Source organism: Juglans microcarpa x Juglans regia, chromosome 7S, assembly GCF_004785595.1.
Source record: "Juglans microcarpa x Juglans regia isolate MS1-56 chromosome 7S, Jm3101_v1.0, whole genome shotgun sequence".
Taxonomy (NCBI): domain Eukaryota; kingdom Viridiplantae; phylum Streptophyta; class Magnoliopsida; order Fagales; family Juglandaceae; genus Juglans; species Juglans microcarpa x Juglans regia.
Window position 1 is genome coordinate 2,333,293 of NC_054607.1, and position 26,537 is coordinate 2,359,829.

Sequence of the window (26,537 nt, forward strand, 5' to 3'; positions counted from 1 at the left end):
CCAGGTATCTAGCCTTACCAGTATACACTATACATATATATTTTTAGATTAATGCCGTTTATTATCTTAATTCTCGTCATCCTCTTATCATCTCATAATATGTCATTAAATGATTAAAAATAATTTATTATGTCTCAATTGTAAACTTAACATATAATGTTATATAATGAAAGAATGATGAAAAAATAGATGATGAATAAATTTTTCATATTTTAAAGAAAAATTATAATATGACTCTTAAATATGCTAACTAAATGTGTTTATTTTTATTTTTTTAATGATTAAGAACGTGATTATTAATAAATTTATATTTATATTTTATTTTTTCTCAATGGTTAAAAATATACTTAAAAAAATAAAACAAAAAAATTTATTTGCCCTAGTGTGCATATTTGGGATGCACCCTAGCATTGTTATTTTTTTAATATAATTATTCTATTATCTTGCATAAAATTTTAGATTTTAAATCGTTTAAATTGATAATATTTAATTTATAAAATTCAAAATTTAGAATTTTATATTTAAAATTGTTTAAATTGATAATATTTAATTTATAAAATTAAAATTTTAAAATTTATCTAATACAAGTTAGTTATATAAAATAAAATAAAACAGTCAAATTAATTTGACAGTATTTCCAAAACAAGATGCCTTTGCTTCCCAGTGTCTCCAGAGTCCCAGACCCAAACTTCGCCCTTTATTTTCGTTTCTCGACGAGTCTCTAACCCCCGCAAAATCTCCGAATTTCCAAACCAAATCTCTCTCTCTCTCTCTCTGTGCGCGCGCGCGAGCAAACCCTAAACGGTAGGATTGAATCATTTGTCACCATGTTGAAGTTTTCGTCGACGTCCTCGAACCAGATTCGGTTCCTGCTCCAGAGTCTCAACGAATCCAACAAGGACGCTGCTCTTCGCGAGCTGCTTCAGGCATTCTCTCTCTCTCTTTCTCTCTCACACACACACACTCTGCGCATGTATGTCTATGTATGATTTTTTATATTCTTGTGTATGAAAGCTCTGCTTTTTAGGTTGTAATGATCGTTTTTTTTTCACCTCATTTATTTAGCCGGAATGCTTCTGGTCTCACTTGTTTTGATGTGTCGTTGGATTTCTATTTCCTCTTTCTGTTTCTCTGCTTAGATTATGCCTTATTCGTTTTGTTCGGTTCTTTTAAATTACGGGAAAACACGAAGTTCTGATTTTAATTAATCCGATTTTAAAAAGTATTAATTTTGCTAAGAGTGGGTTGACTCCAATGACTGCTGATGGCGAAGAATCGAGGAATTTGATTTTGACTAAATTTGTTTATTTTTTAGAATCTGGGGAATGGTTAGATTTGCTTGTGGAGTCCCGTGTAGTAGGTAAATGCAGCTTGATAATTTGGTACTAGATGCGTTCTGTTCTATCTGGGTGGCAGCAAGACAAATGCGGCCGAACCATCTGGTTGGCCTGGATGCCAAGTTAAAAGTGCCAATGTTTTATATTGATTGGTGCATTCATTTCCGATGCTGGCTTCATAATAAAAGTGCCAATGTTAAATAGCGAGACACGCTTATTAAGAAGAAAGGGTAACAAGACTCAAAATGAGTGAATGGGGGCTTAAATGTGACAGTAATCATGATGAATGAGTGGATCCATAATCCATTTCTATGGTTTTTGCTCTTGGATACCAACGCACTTACTTGTTTGTTACTTTTGTTCTAGGTTTCTTAATTTTTTTTTATTGGCACTGGGTATCCAGAAACAGCATCCCAACTAATCCCGGGGTGCAAAGGCCCTCGGTAAGGAGTTTCCTGCATGTGTACCACGGGTAATTCAAGGGAAAAATCCTTCAGTCCGATGACCCCTAGAGATTATTTGCACCCAAAGAGATTTGAACTATAGACCTGAGGGAGCATACCCCTAGCCCAATGCCTTTACCAATTGAGCCAACCCTTAGGGGTTAAGTTTCTTAATTTTTTTGTTTGTAGGATAAAATTTTATTACTTGTATAGGAGAGATCCACCTAACTAGCAAACAAACAAAAAGAAAGAAGTTATGGAGTTCAAAAAAGGTATAAATAGAATAATCTACACTATTGTGAATTGCAATCCAATGAAACAGATTATTAAGAAAGGATGACTGGAGCCTTGTTTCTCAAAATAAGCTTCTAAGGCAAACTGGTCCTATCATGAGTACATAATACATTATTTTTCGATTGGTTTAAATTTTTTTTTGATTGGGAATACATAAGACATTGTACAAAGACTTTATAGGGTCACACTTTCCTAAATGGGCCCCAAACCATTTTATCATCACCATTACTTCCCACCTGACTTGAACACAACCAATCAAAACTGATGAGAAGAGGTACGCCCAATGTTTTGAATACAGTACTGGACGTCGTACCGGTCAAGGCACTGGAACGAAATATTTCGGTACCGGTACCGTTTCGGGATAGCGTTTCGGGATAATATTTCGGGATAGTCGATATATGAATAAATTATATATAAATACATATATATATATAAATTATAAATAATCTAGTCTGAATTGGGGGTTAAAAAATAAATTTATAGTTTGAAAAAATGAAAAAAAAAACACAGGCCGAAATATAGGCAGGTACAGGCCGAAATTCAGGCCGAAACGACCGGTACCGGCCGGTATTTTTGCCGATACGGAACATATATAATACCTGTACCGGCCGGACGGCTGAAACGAAAAATTTTGGCCGTACCGGCCGGTACGGTACGAAATTTAAAACTATGGGTACGCCTCCCAATCATTGGCCTTCCTAACAAAATTTTCACACCATTGGAGAGTCGTGTGAGAATTGATAGCGATCTATCACAAAGCATCCTTAAAAACGTGTGACTCATAAAAACTCCAAGAAGGCATCTTTCAAGGATTGGTTCCCTCACCACAGATCATGCCAGAAGTAGATCTTGAACCCATCACCCGCCACAAATCTAGTAAGGCTAATTTAAGGTTTGAGTTAATTGTTTTACATCACTTTGCTAGAATTTAAGGTTGAAAGTAATAAATGTCATTCTCTTCGTTTTAAGTGGTGGGGGGTGCTTCAAGTGTTTTGGTTTTTTTATTTATTAATATGAGTATCCAAATTCCCAATGCATTGGTTTGGAACAAATCTAAGAATGTAAATTTTGAGGTTCGATTCTCTTGGGCATCACCCTTGTGATCACAAGCTTTTTTCCCTTCTGTTGTTTCTTCAATCATGTTTGTACGTAGCTAATTACTAAAATGTAGATGTGAGGTTACTGTCATACTGGAGCTGGAAAATGGGATTTTCGAAACAGATAGTCATTGAATCAAAAGCTTTTGAGTTGATTAGGGATGGAAAATATTTACATGTCACTGAGAGGAGCTGAAGAGTTGTGAAGGAAATAAGGCTGGGGATGTCCATGGCATTTTGGTTTGTCAAAGCTTTGGAGGACTGTTTGAAGGGTGAAGGAAGAGAGTTCTATACGGCTCATCGAGAGGGAGATAGAGGGCTCATTGCTCAGAGATGTTCCAACTCCCGCGGTTGTTATATGGATTTAGTGGAGTATGAAGGTGGTGGTAGAAGGAACTTCATCTTCATCCCAGAGGAGAGGGACGACAAGAGATGGAGGAAGTTGGTGGATGCACTAAGGGAGTCTGGAAGAGAGGGTGGTTACGTGGCCCGCAACTGAGGAGGGGCATTTCAGGTGCTGTCGGTGGAGATGGTGGCGGTGAACCAATCGCACATGCGGTTGTATAGAGAGGTCCTCCAATGGACAAGGGTATCACTGCCATTACATGAACAAAATAGGAAGGGGGGATGGTCTGACATGCCTATTAGTCTGAGAGGAGGCGTTGGTCCAGGGAGGATTGGTTGTACCGATGGGACAATAGATGTTCAGAGGCAAAATGGTGGTGGAAGGTTTGATGTCGGCTTGAAAGAGGATGGCATGTATAAACCTTTGTTGGAAATGAAAAAGCAGTTGGACTCTTTGCAGGAGAGGATGGAGAGTTTAATATGGTGCATTGAGGAGAATCAGGAGGTGGGCTTGGGCTTGGGCTTGGGCTTGGGCTTGGGCTGTTTATATAGTGGATTGGATAAAGAAAAGACAAAGGGTGGCTTGGGCACAAATGGACCAGTCAATATGGTTCGTGGTGCGAGCCATTCCAATAGACTTAAGCCTAAAAGCCAAAATAGAGGAAAGACCAAGATGGACCTGGGCCGATGCAATGGGCCTCAACCCGTGGGCCAAAATAAAAACATAATAAGGGCTGGCCTTGATTTTGTTTGAAAGCGACAGGGTGCTTGTGAGGCAGGCCCATTGATCGGTGAGAACCAGACCACACTGCCGGAGGTGGTTCCGATGGTCGTGACTTGTATGCCGGCAACACCTGTGCTTGTTTCCGGCAGCACCTATGCCGGACAACCTACATTGGTACCAACGAAGCCATTGCAAACTCGCACGCCGGTGCCCTTTGGACTAAATGGAGACATGACGGGTGGGTTTTCAGTTTGTGGGGTGGCACATACTCGAGTGCCAAAGCTATCTGGGCTGCTTCTCATCACCACAGCGGAAAAGGCGAAGGTCCAGGAGTCGAAGACTGAAATATTCCAGCGTAGTGCTGATGAGGGGGTGGCAGAGTTGCTGGGAGACCTAGAGCATTGCGAGAGGTCACAAATACTACCGTCGGAGTCTTCCGTCCCAACAGTCGCCCACAATTCCTTGTTGTCTACTGTTTTGAAGCCGGAAAATATTTTTCAGCCGACTATCTGCTCTTACTGAAAGTGCGGAATCAGTGGGTGAAATGGGGGAGGTCGAAGTAGAAGGAACGATGGTTTTATTTGAGTCTAATTGGGCGGGGAGATGCAATCGTTGACAACAATGGTGGCTGAAGGGAGGGAGGAGAATGGGAAGGTCAGGTCATTTGAGGAAGAACCTATTCTTTTAAATTCCTTTCATCCCATTGTGTCAGAATGGGTAATTTAGAAAGCAATGGAAATTAAACACTACGTAAGGATTACATGCGAGGGCTTCGAAGCTGAATTTATGGCATTACTTATAGCCATAGAAGGCTGGGAACGAACAATCCAAAGCTGATCTATACATTAATTTGGATAAAAAGAGAAAGAGAACTTAAGAGGCTTACGTGGGCTATGAATGATGATGGTGGAGAGAAGAGCGCTAACTGGGAGTGTGTCAAGCGGAGGGGTAAGATGGTTGCTTTATGAAGCATAAAATAATATCATGGAATGTAAGGGGGTTGCATGAACATAATAAGCAGCTCCAAGTTATAAACTTACTTCGCGAATGGAAGGGGGACATTGTTTGCTTACAGGAGACTAAGGTGCTGTTTGGATAGTGAGTAGAGATAAGATGAGTTGAGATGAAAATTGAATAAACTATTGTTTTAATATTATTTTTTAATATTATTATTATTTTGAGATTTGAAAAAATTGAATTGTTTATTATATTTTGTGTGAGAATTTGAGAAAGTTGTAATGATGAGATGAGATGAAACACTTTCATTATCCAAATGGGGCCTAAGTTGGAAGTTATTAGAAGAAAACTAGTCCGAAGTTTATGGAGAGGGCAACATATAGGGTGGTTGTACTTGCCATCTAAAGGAGCATTCGAGGGAGTCCTAGTTACTTTCAATAAAAGAGTGGTGGAAAGGGTAGAGGAATGTGTGGGTGACTTCACTGTGGCTTGTTCATTTATGAACCTAGAAGACGGTTTCCAATGGGCATTTGCTGGTGTTTATGGCCCAAATATTGACTCAGAGAGAAGACCATTGTGGGAAGAATTGGTAGGACTTCTCAGTTGGTGGGAGTTACCAAGTTGCATAAGGGGTGATTTTAACATAACTCGCTACCCAAGCAAGAGGTCGGGTGTGCCCCACATCACCCCCGCCATGAGGGAGTTTTCTGATTTTATTTTAGAACAGGAGCTTATGGTTATTCCATTAACAGGAGGTACGTTTACTTGCTCCAACAGTCGAGAACTCCCATCTTGGTTGAGGATTGATAAGTTTTTGTTAACTCCAGATTGGGAGATACATTATCCAGATGTAGTTCAAAAAACTACCCTGTTTTTGCTCTGATCACTTCCCCTTCATCTTAGATTGTGGTGGCATTCAAGGGGGTAGAATATATTTTAAATTTGAGAATATGTAGCTTAAATTTGACGGTTTTGTAGACGGGGTTAGGCAATGGTGGTCTTCTTACAATTTCCAAGGCTTTCCAAGTTTTATAATGGCAAGAAAGTTGAAAGCTTTGAAACATGATCTGAAGCAATGAAATGAACAAGTTTTTGGCAATGTGAGCACAATCTATTCGCTAGCACTCTGGAAAGAATCTTATAAACCCCATTTACAAGGCTAATGGGGTGATAGTCTCTAACGTTCGTGGACCCCATTTTTTTGGGAATGAGTGCGAGGAAGGTAGCATTAGGACTTTTTTCAAATCTAGCATTATTGTAAAACTCTTGAAAGACCTACATAAGATCTTCCTTGATCACTTCCCAACAATGGATGATATAAAAGTTTCTTTTTTAAATCATTGATCTTATGGGCAAGGGCCATTGTTTGTAATGGATTAAATGTCCATGATTTTCTCCTTTTGATTGTAAACTCTACCTAGGAGCTTCTCATGTATACTCTATGTGTACTTGGACTTTGCCTATTTCTATGAATAAAACTTCTTGATTACCTATCAAAAAAAAATTTTTGAGGTTCACCTAAATCCATCAACAGAACCCAAAACCTCTTTTCGTGGCTATAGGGCAACATTTATGTGTTGTGAATTCTAGATCCATTGTACTGATGATTTAGGAATTCAAACCACATCCAAAGCAAACGACTAGGTTAATCATTATATGCGTTTAGTTGACATATATTTTTTTATCTCTCATTTAAAGATTTAGAAGTAAACCAAGGTGCATCAAGTGCAATCGCGACTTGGTCAAGTAAGTTGGCCTTGTTCCAAGATTACTAGACATCAGACTAATGAAAGGACCCTATTTCAATGAATGACATCGTGCAATGCTCTACATTTTGTTGCAATTAGAGTTGGTGGTGGTGGGTGCGGTACCCAATATCAACAGTTTGGCGCGGTTGTTGGATTGTAAGGTGTCTTCCTTGCCTATGAAATATTTGGGACTCCCTTTGGGGGCGACTTTCAAGACTCGAGCTATATGGGATAGGGTGGTGGAAAAAGAAGAGAGAGAGCTTGCGGGGAGGAAACAAAATTCCACTTGGTTAATTGGAACAAAGTTTGTTCTCCAATTCCGAATGGTGGTTTGAGAGTATGCAATTTGAGAACTTTTAATAAAGCTTTGTTGGGAAAATGGTTATGGAGGTACCAGCTAGAGGGGGACCCGTTTTGGAAGGAGATTATTGTTTCTAGACACGGGAATGCGTGGAGAGGATGGTGCTCCAATGTAGTGAGGGGGGGTATGGTGTGGGTTTATGGAAATTTATTAGGCAGGGTTGCAGTCCTTTGAAAGCCATATACAGTTGTGGTGGGAGAGGGGTTCAGAATCAGGTTTTGGCATGATGTTTGGTGTCGAGAGTGCGCTTTGCATAGTGCTTTTCCAGCACTCCATCGTATTGCAATGAACAATGAGGCTTTAGTGGCAGATATGCGGGTATTCTCTCATGGTTCTTACCAGTGGAATGTTTTAATAGGGATATTCATGATTGGGAATTGCACGCCGTGTTTGATTTTTTCAGGTTGCTTTATTCCTTGGGAAATACCACGACACGAGGATAAGGTGTAGTGGAGGGCCAGTGATAGTAAAAAATGCACAGTCAGGACATATTACAAGATTTTATCAGCCCAAGGCAATGCTCCATTCCCATGGAAGAGGATATGGAGGTCTCGGGTGCCTACTAAAGTAGCTTTCTTTGTGTGGACCGCGGCTCTAGGGAAAATCTTGACTACGGACAATTTGAGAAAGTAGGGACTTATTGTGATGGATTGGTGCTATTTGTGTAAAAAACATGGAGAATCTGTAGATCACTTACTTTTGCATTGTGAGGTCACAAAGGGGTTATGGGATGAGATCTTTAGAAGAATGTATATTGCTTGGGTAATGCCCTTGAGGGTGGTGGATTTATTGGCTTGTTGGAAGGAGCTTCAAGGCTGCTCTCAAGTGGCGACAGTGTGGAAGATGATCCCGTTGTGTATCATGTGGTGTACATGGTCGGAAAGGAATGAGAGGTGCTTTGAAGATAGGGAGCGCACAATGGCGAAGCTTCAGAATTTTTTTATGCACACTTTAATGCTTTGGTTCTCTTCTATTGTACTTGATGGAAACAATGTTCATGACTTTCTTTCCTTAATTTAGAATGTATCTTGGTGTTTCTTCTGTATACTTCCTGTGTACACGGGCTATGCCTAGTTCATTCGCATGAATAAATTTACTTCTTACTAATAAAAAAAAAATTATTTAAATACACATTGAATACTATTCTGGAAAAGAAGGGTAGAAACGAGTAAGCAGCCTTTTAAAAAATTTAGCAAGTTTGCTAAAAGATATCTCTAGGAATGTGTTTCTTGGCCCTTAGCATTGCTAGACTACTAATGATATTAGATCTGAAACCTTAGAATTGAGAAAATGATCAAATGTGGAATTACTACTACTTCCTATTCCACTACTACTTCCTTACAATTGGTTTCATGCTCAGGCCTGGAAAAGGAATGAGAGAAAATGTAACCAAAAAAAGAAAAAGTGGAGATTTAGTGACATCTTGATGCTGTTGATAAAGAAGTAGACAGTTGGTCAGAAATGTTAGTTATGCATGCGTGAGCTGAAAAATCACCATTGACAGAATTTATTGTTTCTTATCAAGATAGTTTTTTGAGTTAAAAAATTCCCCTGTTGAGAGATGCCTTCTTGATTGTATGGCTGCAATTGGGAAGATCCTTCCTAAGAAAGCGACACGTCTTGGTGCTTGTAGCGGTGAAAGATTATCGCCTCATAAGTTTGGTGAGTGGGATGTACAAAATCATCTCAAAAGTCTTGGCGAATAGATTAAACATGGTCGTGGACAAAGTAATATCAAAACCCCAAAATGCCTTTGTTAAGGGGAGGCAAATACTTTATGCGGTGCTTGTTGCTAACGAATGTTTGGATACCCTAGTATTTTGCGAGGCCAACCATGATCATATTCGTGCACTGAGGGCCCTCATTCTATGCTTTGAAGTCGTTTCCAGATTGAAGGAGAACTTGGGCAAATCAGATGTAATTCCGGTGGGCCAAGTGCAAAATATGGATGGTATGACTTCTATCTTGGGATGTAAGATATCTCATTTACCAATGAAATATCTTGGCCTCCCATTGGGTGTTCACTACAAGTCGTTATCCATTTGGAATGATGTTCTAGAAAAGATGGAGTGGAAACTCGCTAGTTGCAAGCGGATGTACTTATCCAAAGCTGGTAGAGCCACACTCATTAAAAGTACCCTATCCAACCTACCGATATATTTCCTCTCTTTATTTCCGCTTCCATCACAAATTGCTTACCGCATGGAGAAAATACAGTGGGATTTCCTATGGGGAGGGATGAATGATGAGTTTAAATTTCATTTGGTAAAATGGGCCACCATTTGTTCCCCAACTTATCAAGGAGGCTTGGGTATCCGAAATTTGCTGCTTTTTAACGAGGCATTGTTGGGTAAATGGCTATGGTGATATCCCTTAGAACATTGAGCTTTGTGGAGATCAGTTTTAGACTCAGGCCGAGTTTGGTTTGCCAAATGAGATGAAACTAGTTTGTATGGATGAGATAGTTTTGTCTATCCAAACGGTTAATTTCATATCTCTATTTTATCTCTAAGTTTTCAAACCCATCTCATTACTTTCTTACATAAACAGTAAAAATAATCCCACACAGTAAAAAAAATTCCTTTGTGATTAAAATAGAATAATCAATAAGTCATTATCAGAATAATATATTTTCACAAAGAAATTGATAATTTTGTGAGTATTGAAGTGCATTTTGGGGTTTTATTAGAAAATTAGAAATTAATAAATTATTTAAAACAAATCTACAACATACACCCCCTTTTTTTTCATTTTTAAGGAATTGATTATTACAACAATCAAAATTATTATAATTTATAATTAGAATAAAAAATGACGATTTTCTTATATATAGAAAAATAAATATATAAAAATATCTTTTAAAAAAGAGAAATTATAAATTTCGGCAAACAACTTCCTAATATATTTTGAGATTTAAATTATTTTTTAGAATAATAATATCTTTAAGAATAATATCTTTTAAAAAAGAGATTATTTTTTAGAATTATAGAGTAATTTTGGCCAACAACTTCCCAATATATTTTGGGATTTAAATTTATTTATGATAGATTTTTTAATTACTCATAAATATTATTTTTTGTTAATATATTCATAACTATTACTCAATCATTGGTGGGACCCACCCCAGTGTGTTTCCTTTTTTTTTTTTTTTTGCTTTTTTTTCTACATTTTTTAATCATTTTAAAATATTTTTTTAAAAAAATTCATAATATCAATAAAAATATTTTCTTAATCATTAAGTAAAAAAAAAAAAAAAGCCCAGTTGGGAATACCTAGTTGTGGTTTTAGTATTTTCTTTTATCAAATCCCAAAAAGTCAAAACTATCTCATCTCATCTCATCTTACTATCCAAACATACTCTTTTTTACAAACTATCTCATCTTAACTCAAAAAATTTTACTACTATTCAAAATATCTCATCTCATCTCATCCGAACTGTGTATCTAAACCGGGCCTCAAAGTATGATAGAGCATGGGGAGGTTGGTGCTCAAATGAGGTGAATGGACCCTATGGGGTGGGGCTTTGGAAGCACATAAGACGTGGATGGAATATCTTTTCTAGTTTTACCCGTTTTGAGGCAGGAGTCTTGTATCAAATTTTAGCATGACATATGGTGTGGTGACAGGACACTTAAGGAAGCCCATCCAGACTTCTTTGGTATAGCAAGCATGAAAGAAGCCTTGATTGTGGACCTCCTTCACTATTCTAACGGCACCCCCTAGTGGAGTGTCACATTCCTTAGAGCTGTCCATGGTTGGGAAGTTGATGCAATCTCTTAATTCTACACCCTAGTCTATTAAAGTTTTGGGGTGGTGTGGGGTGGGGTGGGGTGGGGGGTGGGGTGAAGACACTTTTTTGGCGCCCCTCAGCGAAAGGGAAGTTCACAATACACTCCTTCTACCAATCCATCTCTAAGCGTAATGCAAGTCCACTTTCGTGGAAGAGCATTTGGAAGACAAAGGCCCCTTTAAAGGCATCATATTTTTTATGGATAGCTTATTTGGGGAAGATCCTCACTATTGGCAGCCTAAGAAAACGCTGTATCATAGTATTTGATTGATGTTGTATGTGTAAAAAGAGCGGAGAATCCGTCGATCATCTATGAATGCATAGCGAAATTGCCACGACTTTGTGGAATGACTTTTTTACTAGGGTGGGTGTAGCTTGGGTGATGCCAAGAACGGTGATTGACCTCTTAGCTTCATGGAGAGGTCTTCAGGACACTTCTCAAAATGCTGCAATTTGGAAGATGGTTCTGATATGTCTATGGTGGTGTCTTTGGAGGGAGAGGAACGAGTGAAACTTTGAAGATCGTGAGCGGTCATTGAATGAAATTAGAATTTTTTTTTAACACCTTGTTCCAATGGTTGATTGTAATTGATTTTAATGGCATGCCCGTTCATGAATTTCTTGTATTACTAGAATATCACTCCTAGGTGTTGTTCTTGTATATGACCCATGTACTTGGGCTTTGCCTATTCTTATGATCAATAAAATTTTAGTTACCGGTAACAAAAAAAAGAAAGCGACATGTCATGATGGTATAATTTGTGTTGAATGTGTAAGGGGAGTGGGGAATCAGTGTATCATTTGTTACATTGTGTTGTAGCTAGCATGTTATCATAAGCTGTTTTCAATTTGTATGGGCTAAATTGGGTGATGCTTAGAAAGGTGGTAGATTTTATAGCATGTTGGCAAGGGTGGTTTGAGAATCAGCACTGTGAGACATTGCGGAAGATGACCGTGGTTGGTTTGACTGCATGGAGGGAAAGAAACAACCTAAGTTTTTGAAGACACCTCAAGGATCACCAAAGATCTCAAGGCTCACTTCTTCAATGCACTATACCATTGGATTTATGGTTACCTATGTGCCTGTAGCTTCACTTAGCCATGATTTTCTTGTTCTTTTCTCATTCTCTGATTAGGTGTTTTTGTTTGTGTACCCCCGTGTACTTAGATGACGACTCTTTCTCTTTGATTGATCATCAATAAACGCACCTTGCTTATAAAAAACCTAGAGATTGCCAAATGATTTTTTGCATGAATTCGGTCATCTTATTTACTTAAGAAGTCCCAAGCTCATTATTCGGAGGTATGTCAAAGGAGGCTGTCTCGTTTGGGCTCGGATCATTTTCCAATCTTGCTTGATTGTGGAGGTATCCAAGGTGGGCGACAGTACTTTAAATTCAAAAATATGTGGCTGAAGATGGAAGGTTTTGTGGATAGGGTTGGGCAATGGTGGTCCTCTTATCATTTTGAAGGAACTCCTAGTTTCATTCTTGCAGGTAAATTGAAAGCTTTAAAAAATGACCTGAAGCTTTGGAACACACACTCTTTTGGCAATATAGGGGAATGAAAGAAGTCTATTTTGGTAGAACTTCAAGAGCTAGAGAGGACACAGGAGGGGCGGGCTCTTTCCTTAGAAGAAGTTTCCCAAAAGTCAGAGGTGGCTACTGAATTAGAGAGGGTCATCTTGTTGGAAGAGATTTCGTGGCGGCAAAAATCTAGAGCTTTATGGATGAAAGAGGGGGATCGAAGTACAAAATTTTTTCATAAGATGGCAAATTCCCACAAGAGAAACAATACTATAGAGATGTTGAACATAGAGGGTGTAGCATGTACCGAGGCTCCTGTAATCAGAGATCATGTTGTTGGTTTTTTTGAACACTTGCTTACAGAACAAAGGGGATGGCGTCCTAAGATCGATGGGCTGGCTTTTGACTCTATTGAACCACAGGATGTCTTGAGATTGGAGAGGCCTTTTGGGGAGGTGGAGGTCCTTGATGTGGTGAGGAAGATGGCCAAAGATAAAGCACTTGGGCCGGATTGGTTTTTTATGGGATTTTTCCAAACCTGTTGGGAAGTGGTGAAAGAGGACTTGATGAAGGAGTTTCAGGAATTGTTCATAGCTGGAAAATTTGAAAAAAGCCTTAACACCACATTCATAGCTTTAATTCCTAAGAAGATAGGTGCATCAGATGTCAAAGATTTTCGGCTTATTAGTCTTGTGAGTAGGGTGTATAAGATTATTTCTAAGGTGCTTGCAAATCGACTAGGGGAGGTGTTGGGGAAGATCATCACAAAACCCCAAAATGCATTTGTACAAGGAAGGCAGATCCTAGATTCAGTCCTTATTGCTAATGAGTGCATAGATAGCAAACAAAAATCTGGTAATTCTGGAATCCTGTGTAAGTTAGATATGGAGAAGGCTTATGATCATGTTAATTGGGATTTCTTAATCTACTTGCTTGGGAGATGTGGGTTTGGGAAGAAATGGTGCTCGTGGATTAGATGGTGCATATCGACAGCAAAATTCTCGGTGTTAGTTAATGGTAACCCAAATGGCTTCTTCCACAGTTCTTGAGGTCTGAGACAAGGAGATCCTCTATCCCCGCTCCTCTTTGTCATCGTTATGGAGGCCCTGAGCAGAATGATTTCGGCGTTGGTTAGCAATGGCTTCATGACTGGTTTCTCGGTGGGGGACCCCTCTAGGGGTATTATTAACATCTCTCACTTGTTATTTGCAGATGATACACTTATATTTTGTGAGGCAGAACAAAACCAATTGCGGACACTGAGGGCACTCTTACTTTGCTTTGAAGTGGCATCGGGGCTGAAAGTAAACCTTGAAAAATCAGAATTGGTACCAGTTGGTAATGTCCGTAATATCAGACAGCTGGCCAACACTCTAGGATGCAAGGTGGCTGCCCTACCTTTGAAATACCTGGGCCTGCCAGTGGGGGCTGCCCAAGGACTGCAACAATATGGGATACAGTGATTGAGAGGATTGAATGCAGATTGGCTGGGTGGAAGAGACTACTTGTCAAAAGGGGGTAGGATCACTTTAATCAAAAGTACTCTCTCTAATCTACCAATTTATTTTCTATCTCTTTCTCCAATTCCATCAAGCGTGGCGACCCGAATTGAGAAACTGTATAGGGAATTCCTTTGGAGTGGCATGGGGACCGAATTTAAATTCCACCTTGTCAATTGGAGTAAGGTATGTTCCCCACTTCCCATGGGAGGGTTGGGTGTTAGAAACTTAAAGATTTTCAATAGGGCATTACTTGGAAAATGGTTGTGGTGCTATAACATGGAACCGGAAGCCCTATGGAAATCAGTAGTTGACCACAAATATGGAAGCATGTGGTGTGGTTGGTGTAGTAGAGAGGTAAATGGGCCCCACGGATTGGGGACTTGGAAGTACATCAGTAGGGGATGGGAGGTGTTTGTTCGTCACACTAGAGTAGTGCAAGGAGATGGTTCTAGAATAAAATTCTGGAGTGATGTATGGTGTGGAAACAATAGACTAAAAGATTTATTCCCCTCAGTTTTCAGGATTGCATGTCAGAAAGAAGCTTCAGTAGCGGACTTTATGGTGTTAACTGGAGATCTAGTAAAGTGGAACATTGTTTTGAGTAGGGCGGTTCAAGACTGGGAAGTTGGTAGCATTGAAGAGTTCTTTCAATTGTTGTATTCCGTGAATCCGAGCATCCAAGGAAATGACAAGTTGTGGTGGGTACCGGCTGGTAAAGGCATATTTTCAGTTCGCTCGTTCTATAAGTCTCTCACACAGGCCCAGAACATTCAGTTTCCATGGAAAAGGATATGGCGAAATAAGGCGCCTCCCAGAGCAACCTTTTTTGCATGGTCAGCTTCATTGGGAAAGATCTTGACAACGGATAATCTGTGAAGACGTGGGGTGATCATATTAGATTGGTGCTGCATGTGTAAGAAGAGTGGTGAAACGGTAGATCATCTTCTATTGCATTGTGATGTTGCTAGAGCTATGGGTTGAGGTGTTCAACAGGATAGAGATAGCTTGGGTTATGCCCGCCACAGTGGAGGCACTCCTGGCTTGCTGGACCACTATAGGAGGTTTATCACAAATCAAAGCGGTGTGGAAAATGGTCCCTATTTGTATTCTATGGTGCTTATGGCAAGAACGAAATAACAGGACGTTCGAAGATAAGGAGAGAGCTTTTGGATCTTAGATCTTTTTTTGTTAGGATGTTATTTGTATGGTCCATAGCTATAGACTTTAATGGCTTAAACTTGGCTGAATTTCTTGTTTCCTCTTCTTCTTCCTAGATAGGCGTTTTCTCTTTTTACACCATCTTGTGTACTTTGGGCTATGCCTATTCTTTAATACAATCATTTACTTATCAAAAAATTAAAAAGTCACTCTAAGCATGGATAACTGTCAATTGTCAAAGTAATCACTGGTTTACTGATTGATGCAGACCTTAGAATCAAACTAAGTTTGTACTAGACTCATGCTACATAAGAGGCACTCCACAAATTGAGAGGCTCACACTATTTAAAGAAGGGTTATCGCGGTGAAATATTGGACATATAGTGGTTGGCAGAAAGATCCCTGAGCAAGCTGACCTTGTTAAAAAAAGAGGCTATTGGGCTTTTACAACCTAAGATAGAATGAAATAAAAAATAAGCCAATTTCTCTCTGCCATTTGGTTTTCAGTTTCTTTTACTCAATCTGTGTGATGTGGACGTGTTATACGGGTCCCATTTTTAACCAGGTAAAAGACACGCTGCATTTGCACAGTTTCTGTTGTTCTTTGTCATCAAGGAATTTTGTGAATTCATAAGATGATGGTGATAATTTGATCCAGTATGTCTCTGTATTTACTTATTGATTTGATGTTTATTTGTTTAGATTTTTGGTGCAAAATAACTGATAAAGCTTGCATATCTTGGCACTAGTTTGATTCCTTAAGAAAATAATAGTTTTATGTGTATTTTGTTTGATTGATCCCTATTATGCAGTCTTCAGACATATCTTTGCTGGTAATCATTAAAATTTATATTTTTCATGGCTATTTAGAGGAGGGTTTCAAAACTTGATGGCCTGTATAAACCCCAGTTGAAAATTTTGTAAACAATCACTTGCTTCAATTTTTTTTTTTTTTTTTTTTGAAAATTTTGTTTGTTGATAAGAGGTTCATGAATGATATCCAAATTCATTGGAATGAGTTGTTTTGAGGTTCATATTTTCGTTGAATTTTTTCAATGGATTATTCACTTATATAGTCTTTTTCTCCATGGCAGTTTGTTGAATATGGAATTGAGGGCAGCATTATTCTGCTTCAAACATGCATTGATCACCTGAGCTTTTACATCACAGACTCAAAGAACATGTGGCTGGATTCAGTTGTTGCATCAATTTTTAAATACTTGTTGGACAAACCAAATTTTAGCACAGTGTTTTTTGAGTCGCTAAGGGATACAGATATCAATGAAGGAACCATTGAGAATTTCTCCAATGCACTTCACCTGTCTGTATCTGAAAAAATTGGCTTTGGCCTTGCTTTGTCAGATTCTGAAAATCTTGATACCAGGATTTCTGGTAAGTTTAAATTTCAAGTGGAACTGTGGAAGTACCATAACCATGTATACTTGCTTAATTAGTTTCCTTTGCTCTTACTGTTGTATTGCACCTTTTGGTATTGAATGTTTTTCTGCTTTCTAGGCAAAAATTTTTCTATGGCTCAGATTCAGGAATTCTGTGCCAATCCTGTTATGGTGAATTCTTCTGAGCAAATTCAGAATATTGTTATGTTCCTTCAGCACTCTGAGGGCCTTTCCAAGCATGTAGATTTCTTTATGCAGATGTTATCTTTAGTGAAGTCGAATGAAGTCACCCCATTTGTTTTAAGTCCATTGTTTCCAGATGAATTGCGTGAGGATTATTTTCTGAGGTGACAATCTTTCTCTAATTTTATTTCTCTTGAATGGTTGTGCAGTTGATTAAAAAACTGTCCTGCCCAATTTTTTGTTTGTTTGTGTTGATACATATCATAGGTATAATAACTTAGGTTGTCACTCCTACAGGAATGTGGATGCGTTCCATGAATCTAGAGGAGATGATTTTGATTCTATTTTAGCAGAAATGGAGAAGGAAATGAGCATGGGAGATATTATAAAGGAACTAGGTTATGGGTGCACCGCAAATTCATTACAGTGCAAAGAGATTTTCTCTCTTTTCTTGCCACTGACTGAGATTACTTTGTCTAAAGTTCTTGGCACAATTGCTCGAACCCAAGCTGGTCTTGATGACAATCAGCACACATTTTCAACTTTTAGCTTGGCTCTGGGTTGCAGCACTTTGTCTGATCTGCCATTGTTGAGCTCCTGGAATATTGATGTTCTCATAGATACAATCAAGCAACTTGTGAGCTAATTTTTGGTCTTTTTCTAGAAGCCATTTTCTTGTTACTATTATAATAATTGCTACTTTGTATGTGTAGCTTCTTTACCTTAGTATTTATGCTGAATACAGGCTCCTGGAACCAATTGGATACATGTCATTGAAAATATGGACCACGAGGGGTTCTACTTTCCTAATTGGGAGGCATTCTCTTTTTTTATGTCGGTATATAGGCATGTGTGCCAGGTATATTTTTATTACATGTATAGAGTTTTATGCAGAACAGATATGCTGTTAGATGAATATGTGAGTTTCTCGTGAGAAACATAATATTTCTAAATCTTTTGATTGAGCTGTGCAGGAGCCATTCCCTCTCCATGCCATCTGTGGGTCTGTTTGGAAGAATGCTGAGGGTCAGCTATCTTTTCTTAAATATGCTATTTCAGCTCCACCAGATGTATTTACGTTTGCCCATTCTGTGAGGCAGCTGGTATGATGCTATATTTATCCAGTTGTTACTTCTTTTGTTAGGTTATCTCTCTTTCATTGACGTGAATATTCGATCATTGTTGCAGTCTTATATTGATGGTGTGCATGGCCATAAGCTACAATTTGATCACGCCAATTATTCATGGTCGTGTCTTGACCTCTTGGACGTACTATGTCAACTAGCTGAAAGGGGTCACGCCACTTCAGTTCGGTCAATGCTTGAATATCCTATTAAACATTGTCCTGAAGTCTTACTTCTTGGGATGGCACAAATAAATGTAGTATTCTTTACTATTTTTTTTATTGTTTCAATTCATTCGTTGATGGGTTCCATTATTTTTCTGTATGTTTGTTAATAAATTTTGCATGTGTTATTGCAGACTGCTTATAACCTCCTCCAATATGAAGTGTCTTTCACTATTTTTCCCATTATAGTTAAACATGCCATGGGTAGTGGAATGATTCTTCACCTTTGGCATGTTAACCCCAATTTGGTATTGCGGGGATTTGTAGATTCTCTCAACTATGATCCAGACAACATGACTAGAATATTGGACATCTGCCAAGAGCTAAAGGTAAGGGCTCGTTTGGACACTTGGATTATCTTAGAATTCTGTGAATAGTAGTGAAATGGTCTGTGGATAGATGTTTTATTGGGTTTTGGGAAATGAGAGAGAAAAAGTTGAAGAAAAATTTTTAAAGTTAAAAAATTGCTTGGATATAAATTTTAATATTATTTTTGTTTAAAATTTGAAAAGTTGTATTGATAATTGTGTTTTGTTTTGAAGTTTGTAAAAGTTGTAATAATTAGATAATAATTAGATGAAAGAGTAATGCTAGATACAATCGTGGAATGTGCAAGCGCTGTACAATCCTTTTGAAAAAGAGTGGGGTCCACTATTAAAAAATTAATTTTTTTTTCACGTGTCCCGTATTTACTCACTTTTCTCAAAGGGATTGCGCGGTGCTTGCCTACTCCACGACTGCAAATATCATTTCCCTAGATGAAAAAGTTGATGATATGAAATTGAGAAGTGTTTTGTGTTTGAGAAGGAAATTGTGAAAAATTTTGAGAATTTCTCATCTCATCTCATTTACCAAACACATCCTAAATGTTGTTGAACTGATGGTTGAAATGCCCTTACTGTTTGCGATTTCCATTGAACAAGATGTGCTTGTGGCATTACTAGAGAATTTTTTTTCCCCTGTTTCCTGTTTCCTGTACCCTTCTCTCTTATTCATTTTGCAGATTATATCGGCAGTGTTAGATGCGATTCCTTCTTCTTATGCCATAAGATTGGCAGCGCTTGCCTCCACAAAAGAATTCGTAGACCTTGAGAAGTGGCTCGGTTATAATTTAAATACATATAAAGATATTTTCTTTGAGGTAATCTCTGGTTAGCCCAGCATTCTCAATCTTTTAGCAGCAAAGATAACTATTTGAATTCCAAGTTTTGGTACATTTTATATGCTCCCTCTATCTCAACACGAGATATTAGTTTGAAATGTAACAATCTTCTGTAATGACCAAGGAGTGCAATAATCAATCTTAAATGCCTTCACCCTCTATTATGGGTTGGCTAACTTTCTTTTGATAAGACATTTTATTGATACTGAAATAGGCAAAGCCCAAGTACACTGGAAGTATACAAGAGAATACAGCTAGTTAGGAAATGGATACAAGGAAATCGTGAAGTCTAATGCCATTAAAATCTATAGCAATGGCCCACATAAATGAGGTCTTCAAGAAAAAACTCTTATAATCTTCCTGTGAGCGCTCCTGATTATCAAAATCTCGGTCATTCATTTCCTTTGAAACGCACCATAGTGAACAATGGGAGCCATCTTCCACACAGCTCCAATCTGGGGGATCCCCCCTTAAGCCATCTCCAACTAGTTAGCATATCAACCACCCTCTCAGACATAACCCTTTCTAATCCCACTCTGCTGAAAATATCATTTCATGAGGCCCTGGCAAACTCACAATGTAGAAGTATGATCCACTGTTTCGCCTCTATTTTTACACATACAATACCAGTCAGTAAGGATAAACCCACGTTTCCTTAGGTAATGGTTGGCTAACATGTAACTACCTGGCATTTTGAATGTGTAGGGGTAGTATGAGAAGACAGTTAAATACTTTGGCTTCTTTAAATGACACACATATGGGGACATCCCAACAGAAAGAAAGGCACTGATTTTGGGATGGTGGAGATTTGTTGTTGTTATTATTAAAAATTTTCTAGAAATGAGTAAACGACATGATTTGACGTGCATAGTTCAATCTTTCAGGAGTGCCTCAACTTCTTAAAGGAGATTTTTGGCGGATCACATGATTTTTCTGCCAAAACGTTCCATCACTCTGGTGCTGTCTTGAATCTTTATGTGGAGACTAGTTCTACTTTTGTTAAGGTTCTTCTAAAACTCTGTTAATCTGTCTGTCCATATGAACTCTCGCTCTCAACTGTCAGGAACGATTTATCTTTATTTTTTACTGCAGGTTCTTAAAGCTCATGCTGGCTTGATTAACTCAAGCCACCTTGCCGAGGAAATGGAAAAGTTGTCTTTAACATTTATGGATTCTAGTCCAAGGTTGCAGAATGGTGGGGCTACAGATTCTTCAACGTCTGATGGATATGCAGATGATATTGAGAGTGAAGCAAACTCTTACTTCCACCAAATGTTTTCTGGTCAGTTGACCATTGATGCAATGGTCCAAATGCTTGCTCAATTCAAGGAATCTTCTGTGACAAGGTGTAATACCTATTGAAGCCTTTTCATCTGGCTATTTGGTATTGTATACTATTCTTGTGTTGTTTGAAACCCTTTCAAGTCTTGTCATCCTACTCTGTCTGTCATCCTACCTCTGTCCCATTGGGGGATGGCAATTTGTCTTCAAGTGTGAGGGCAGGTTTCACACTATGCATAATAGTCGTTCTATGTTTTATCATTTTGGAAAGCTAAATGGAAAATGGTCTTCTAAGTGGGTTGCTTTGTCTTTGGTGTTTAAATGTGCCAATTTATTATTTTGTAGAATAGTTAAAATCTGTGGAAAGGAGGTTTTAGTTCAAGTCTGCTGATGCCACCTGTTTTTTATTTGAATTTTTATATATCTTTTGATCTGTCACAATTTAAGGGTCTTCTGCACCAACTGACAGGGAACAATCAATTTTTGAGTGCATGGTTGCAAATCTGTTTGAGGAGTACAGATTTTTCCCCAAGTATCCTGAAAGGCAGCTCAAAATTGCTGCAGTTCTGTTTGGTGAGTTTCTTTATAAAATATGCTGATGACTCTTCTCTATAATGACCTTTCCTCCTTTTAGATGGAGAAAAAACTGTATCCTTTTTGGCTGATACCCTCTTTGTAATTTCCCAAGGGAGGCCCAAGCCACATCTGGGCCTATACTCCAAAAGAACTAGTCAACGATACTATTAGAGCCACTATAAAGAGCAATAACTTCTTATTCCCAAGCAATGTGGGATCCTATACATCACCTACCCTTATCATCCAGTATGGGGTATCACAATTTTCCCCTCTTAAATTCCTGATGTCCTCGTCGGACTACTCCGTCATATGTGGCACGGATAGTATTTGATACCATTTGTAACACCCCAAGGAAGGCCCAAGCCACATTTGGGCCTATACTTCAAAAGGACTAGTCAATAATATAATTTGAGTCCATATTGGAACCATTATGAAGAGTAAGAACTTCTCATTTCCAAGCAATGTGAGATCCCATACACCACATACCCTTATCGGTTAGTATGGGGGTATCACACTCTTATTTTGTTCATACTTTCAACTTATTATATTTAAACAGCTTGAGTCAATATGCTGCTTGTACAATTTCAAATGTTGGCATCATTTCTTCTTTGGATAGAAATGTTGAAACTTAGGAACAAAACCCGTGTTTTGGCCTTTCAAATTTTGCTATGATGATCTGCTCCCCAGTTTTCTGAGGATGTATTGTGACAGATTTAACCTTCTACCGGAGTGTTCAGAACTTGAAGCTTATTTTCCACATATAGCTGTCACTTTTTTGTAGAACAATCTTACTTATCAAAAAGCTTTTAAGAACAACCTGGAAAGTAGAAGATTATCATTTTTTCTTGATATGTGAAGTAAAAGATTATCTTAAAACACTCTCTTTGTCCTAATGGCGAAAAAATTAATTACAGCATTTGAGTTGAATACATTATGAGAAATACGTTGACTAAATACTTTGGTGAATCCCGGGATTAGTCGGGACGCTGTAATTAAGGAAACTTTGCATGCCTTTGGCTGATTTATGACATCAATCTGCTTTAGAAGGCTAATTTTAACCTGATATAAATTGTATACGATTTAGCTTTTGCTATATTAAGGAAACTTCAAACCCCTAGGGGTTGACTCAAGTGGTAAAGGCTTTGGTCTTGGTGGTATGCGGTCCAAGGTCTAAGGTTCGAATCCTCTTGGGTGCAAACAATCTCTAGGGGCCATTGGACTGTGGGATTTTCTCCTTGAATTATCTTAAGTGCACTTGCGGGAAACTCTTTGCCAAGGGCATGTGCACCCTCGGGATTAGTTGGGACGCTGTTCTCGGATGCCCAGTGCCAATAAAAAAAAGGCTACTTCATATATTGTTAGAGCCATTACATATCTTCATATTGATTTTTCTTTTGTTTTATTGCCATGGGTCTTAACCATATTTCAGGCTCTGTTATCAAGCACCAGCTTGTGACTCATCTCACTCTAGGGATTGCTCTGCGTGCTGTTTTAGATGCACTACGCAAACCTGCAGATTCAAAAGTTCGTATCATCTCTCATTAATGGACTTTTCTGTTATTGGTTTTTTAGTATATGATATCAATGGTGGATTATTTTGTTGCAGATGTTTGTGTTTGGGACTCTTGCTTTGGAGCAGTTTGTGGATCGACTGATTGAATGGCCTCAGTATTGCAATCATATCTTACAGATATCCCATTTGCGTGGTACTCATTCAGAACTTGTTGCTTTCATTGAACAGGCTCTTGCCAGGATTTCAGCTGGCCATTCAGACATGGATGGAGGCAGCCATGCTGTTATTAATCACCATGGCTCTAATCAGGCTTCCTTGGGAAATTTGGAGGTAAATAGTGAAGTTTGCCTCTTGAACCGTGCCAAGTGTCTGATGAGACAGAAAACAAATTTAAGTGTCGACTTACAGAATGCATTGACGGAGTACTGGCAGCATAGTAAAATATTTCTTGCAAAGTTACAGAAAATAGAGCCTGAAGTCACAATTTGCAAAACTGCTTTTACGAGTTTTAAAATCTGGAGAATGGATTATTTGTAGATGCATTTTCAATCATCCAAACACGCTCAATTCCTCATAATTCATTCTCTAGAATGCACTCTCCCTAGAACGTATTTTCAAAATGAAAAACTGAGGGGTCCTTTGAATTAATTAAGCCAGTTGTCCTGTGAATTCATATATTTTGAGTAGTTAATATCTTCTTGTTTATATATGCCGGGACACTGTTTCAGTTAAATGGCTCTAGCATCATACAGCCTGGGCAGCAGCTTCCGTCCCCACTGCAGCTTCAACAGAGACATGAAAGTGTCGAGGATCATCATCATAAAGCTGCTGCAGCATCATCTAGTGATGTGAAGCCACTTTTATCTTCTATAGGGCACTCTTCAGCTGTTAATTTAGGCGATACTTCCACTATTCAAAAGGTAACCCACTTCTCTCTCTCTCTCTCTCTCCCCACTCCCCCATGGGGGGAGGGACTCCAATGGATCATTTTTATTCCCTTTCTAGTACTGTTAATCTTATTGCTGAATTGCAGTCACAGCATGCTGTCAGTGCCCCATCAATGCTATCTTCCTCATCTGGCTTTGTTCGTCCTTCACGTGCAGTTACTTCTACCAGTAATTCCTTTTACTTACAAAATAATGCTTTTTGAACACGAGGTTCACATGCTATTGGTTTTTGTAAATGCTGGATTACTGTATTCATGCACATGTAATGTAATTTTGCAGGGTTTGGCTCTGCTCTGAACATTGAGACACTTGTTGCCGCTGCTGAGAAAAGAGACACTCCCATAGAGGTACTTAATTCCACATTCTGTCATTTTAACTGAAATATGTTGGCGTGTGCAAGTCAAATGCATGTTTGTTGAGTCTTCTCAAAAAAATATATGCCATCATAACTTAATAATTTCACATCCATTATCACTGATGAAAAAGTCTCACATCCGATATCATAAAATCTTGATAATATTCATGTAATTCACTTCAACTAAGTTTATATGGTTGGGCTAATTTCTGGTACACTGGATATCCCTGGTTTTTGTTTAGCATTGTAGGCTTATGTTAACCCTGAGGGGTAGCTTAGCTGGTTTGGCCTTGGGTTTGCTCCCAATGGTTACCAATTCGAGGGCCACTAGAGGTTTACTTGGTGGTTAACTTTAGGGCTCTATGGGATTAGTCGAGGTGCGTGCAAGCTGGCCCGAACACCCTCGGTTATTAAAAAAAAAAAAAAAAGAAGCATTGTAGGCTTATGTTGATCTAAACAATTTCTCTCCGTACACATGCGAAATATTCACACAGTTAGTTTTCTCTTCATTAGTTTTCTGTTAATGGCGTAGGTGTTGGTGGTTGTGGGTGTTGGTTAGTGTTCTATTACATTGGATAGTGCCAGTCGTGAAACATGTTGTGATTGAGGCTAAGCTTTTTGAGGTGAGCAGGGATGGGCGTTACGTATTTTTGAGTGAGAAAGGAAGGAAAGGGGTGAAAAACATGAGAGTAGGGGTGGGTACTGCTAGGTGGTTTTGTAGAGCTCTGGAGGGTGGTCTGCAGGCTACAGATAGGGGTTTCTACTCTGCTCATAGGGATGGGGACAGAGGCTATATTGCTCAAAGGTGTTCCAATGCTAGAGGGACATATATGGTTTTGGCAGAGTATGAAGGTGGTGGAAGAAGAAGCTTCATCTTTATCCCTGAAGGCAGAGGTGGTGTGGGCTGGAGGAACCTCATGGTGGTGTTGCAGGATGCTGTTAAAGATGGTGTTGCACCTGTGAAACCCTTGCATGGAGCTCTTCCGTCGTCATTTAGGGAGGCATTAGTTGGTCGACAAGATTGGCCTTGGGTTGCAAAGGGGTCAGAGACGTCAGGATTGCTCAAGCTTGGTGGTGTTCCAGCTTTGGAGAGGGGTCAGTTCAGCGACGTTAATGGCAGGGGGGATGTTGGTCCGAATAAGGAAACATTGGTAGAGGCCTTAGCTATCATCGAAACACGCTTGGGAGAACTAAATGATATAGTTGGTTGGCTGAAACGCAACGTTTTGGGGCAGGAGTTGGAACCTTACGGGGGCTTAGGAAAGGGACAGGCTTTGGGAGCAGTAGATGGGCCTCAGCCCAAGGTTACTCTCGACCTAGCAGAGTTTGTCGGGACTCCAAAGGCCGCTGCTGACCCATTGGTCCATGGGCCCATATCAACATCGACGATGAGGCTTCAGGTGGGCTCGCCGCAGGTGATAGTGCCGATGGTCTCGCCGCAGGCCGTTGCTCCATCGGCGAAGGCATCTACGCCGTCGGAGGGTCCTTTTCCAGAGCGTGAGGGTCTGGTTCGAAGCCAAATCGAGGGAACTCTTCCTCCTTTGGCTGCGGGACATTCACAGACTTGTTTGACGGTGGTCGACGACTCGGCCTCGACTCAGGTTACGCCGGCGAGGGTGGTGGATCAAGTTCTACCGTCGCGCGAGGAGGAGAAATCGCAGATTCTGTCTCCGTTCAGTAGTTTTCAAGAACTTGACACCCAGAAAATGTCGATCCATACCGTAGAGCCCTCATCTCTTAAGTTGGGTCTTTGTTCTACCTACGACGAACATCTGGAGGTACTACTAGAAGAAGGAGAAATAAGGAGGGGGTTTTCTTGGAAGATAAAGCTGGGGGGTTATCGCAGGGACGCTTGGAGGTTAATATGGACTTCTCGGATTCTCTTGCAGTGGACAACATGGGCACTGTAGTAGAATGGAAAGGAAATAATCTGTTCGGGGGGGAGGGAGACGAAGTAGTAAGGGAGCTTTTCCCATTATATTGTTCATTACCGAATGACTTTGAATTCTCTGAGTGGGTATTCCAAACGGTAAAGGACATACAACAGGTTGTGGGTATGAAATGTGTGGGATATGAAGAACAGTTTATGGCCCTCCTCACGTCCATTGAGGCGAGTCATATTCAGTCCACGAAAGCTGATTCTAAGAAGAAAAGGGAGCTTAATAGGCTTAATTGGTCGTTGAATGAGGGTAGCTCAAGCCGCATTAGGTCCAAAGGGAAGGGGTTGACTGTGTCTTTATGAAACCAAAAATTGTCTTGGAACGTTCGTGGGTTGAACTAGGCTAATAAACGGCTACGCATAAGAAATCTACTTTGGGATTGGAAGGCGGATATTGTATGTTTACAATAAACCAAACTGAAATTGGTAAACAGAAAGCTCGTGAGAAATGTGTGGGGTTGCCCGTATGTAGATTGGGCCTATCTAGCTTCTGAGGGGGCATCGGGCAGTATTTTGGTGATGTGGGATAAAAGGGTTGTGGAGAAGATGGAGGA

General features: G+C 39.3%; 1 protein-coding gene across 5 annotated transcripts in view; it reads left to right on the forward strand.

Moving 5' to 3' along the window:
• The first annotated feature begins 638 nt into the window (after positions 1-638).
• The window catches only part of LOC121241386 (CCR4-NOT transcription complex subunit 1-like), a 45,824-nt gene continuing 19,925 nt past the window's right edge, over positions 639-26,537 (forward strand). For 2 of the 5 annotated variants that reach the window (XM_041139137.1, XM_041139141.1), the window contains exons 1-17: positions 639-926; positions 16,377-16,674; positions 16,798-17,026; positions 17,160-17,499; positions 17,608-17,721; positions 17,837-17,965; positions 18,051-18,242; positions 18,345-18,539; positions 19,214-19,351; positions 20,257-20,376; positions 20,465-20,718; positions 21,123-21,226; positions 22,659-22,753; positions 22,836-23,072; positions 23,471-23,662; positions 23,776-23,857; positions 23,969-24,036. In XM_041139137.1, coding sequence (XP_040995071.1) covers positions 828-926; positions 16,377-16,674; positions 16,798-17,026; positions 17,160-17,499; positions 17,608-17,721; positions 17,837-17,965; positions 18,051-18,242; positions 18,345-18,539; positions 19,214-19,351; positions 20,257-20,376; positions 20,465-20,718; positions 21,123-21,226; positions 22,659-22,753; positions 22,836-23,072; positions 23,471-23,662; positions 23,776-23,857; positions 23,969-24,036 — 2,886 coding nt within the window. In that variant the 5' untranslated portion in view covers positions 639-827. The remainder of the gene's footprint in view (positions 927-16,376; positions 16,675-16,797; positions 17,027-17,159; positions 17,500-17,607; positions 17,722-17,836; positions 17,966-18,050; positions 18,243-18,344; positions 18,540-19,213; positions 19,352-20,256; positions 20,377-20,464; positions 20,719-21,122; positions 21,227-22,658; positions 22,754-22,835; positions 23,073-23,470; positions 23,663-23,775; positions 23,858-23,968; positions 24,037-26,537) is intronic. The other 3 variants (XM_041139139.1, XM_041139138.1, XM_041139140.1) reach the window with 3 other exon arrangements.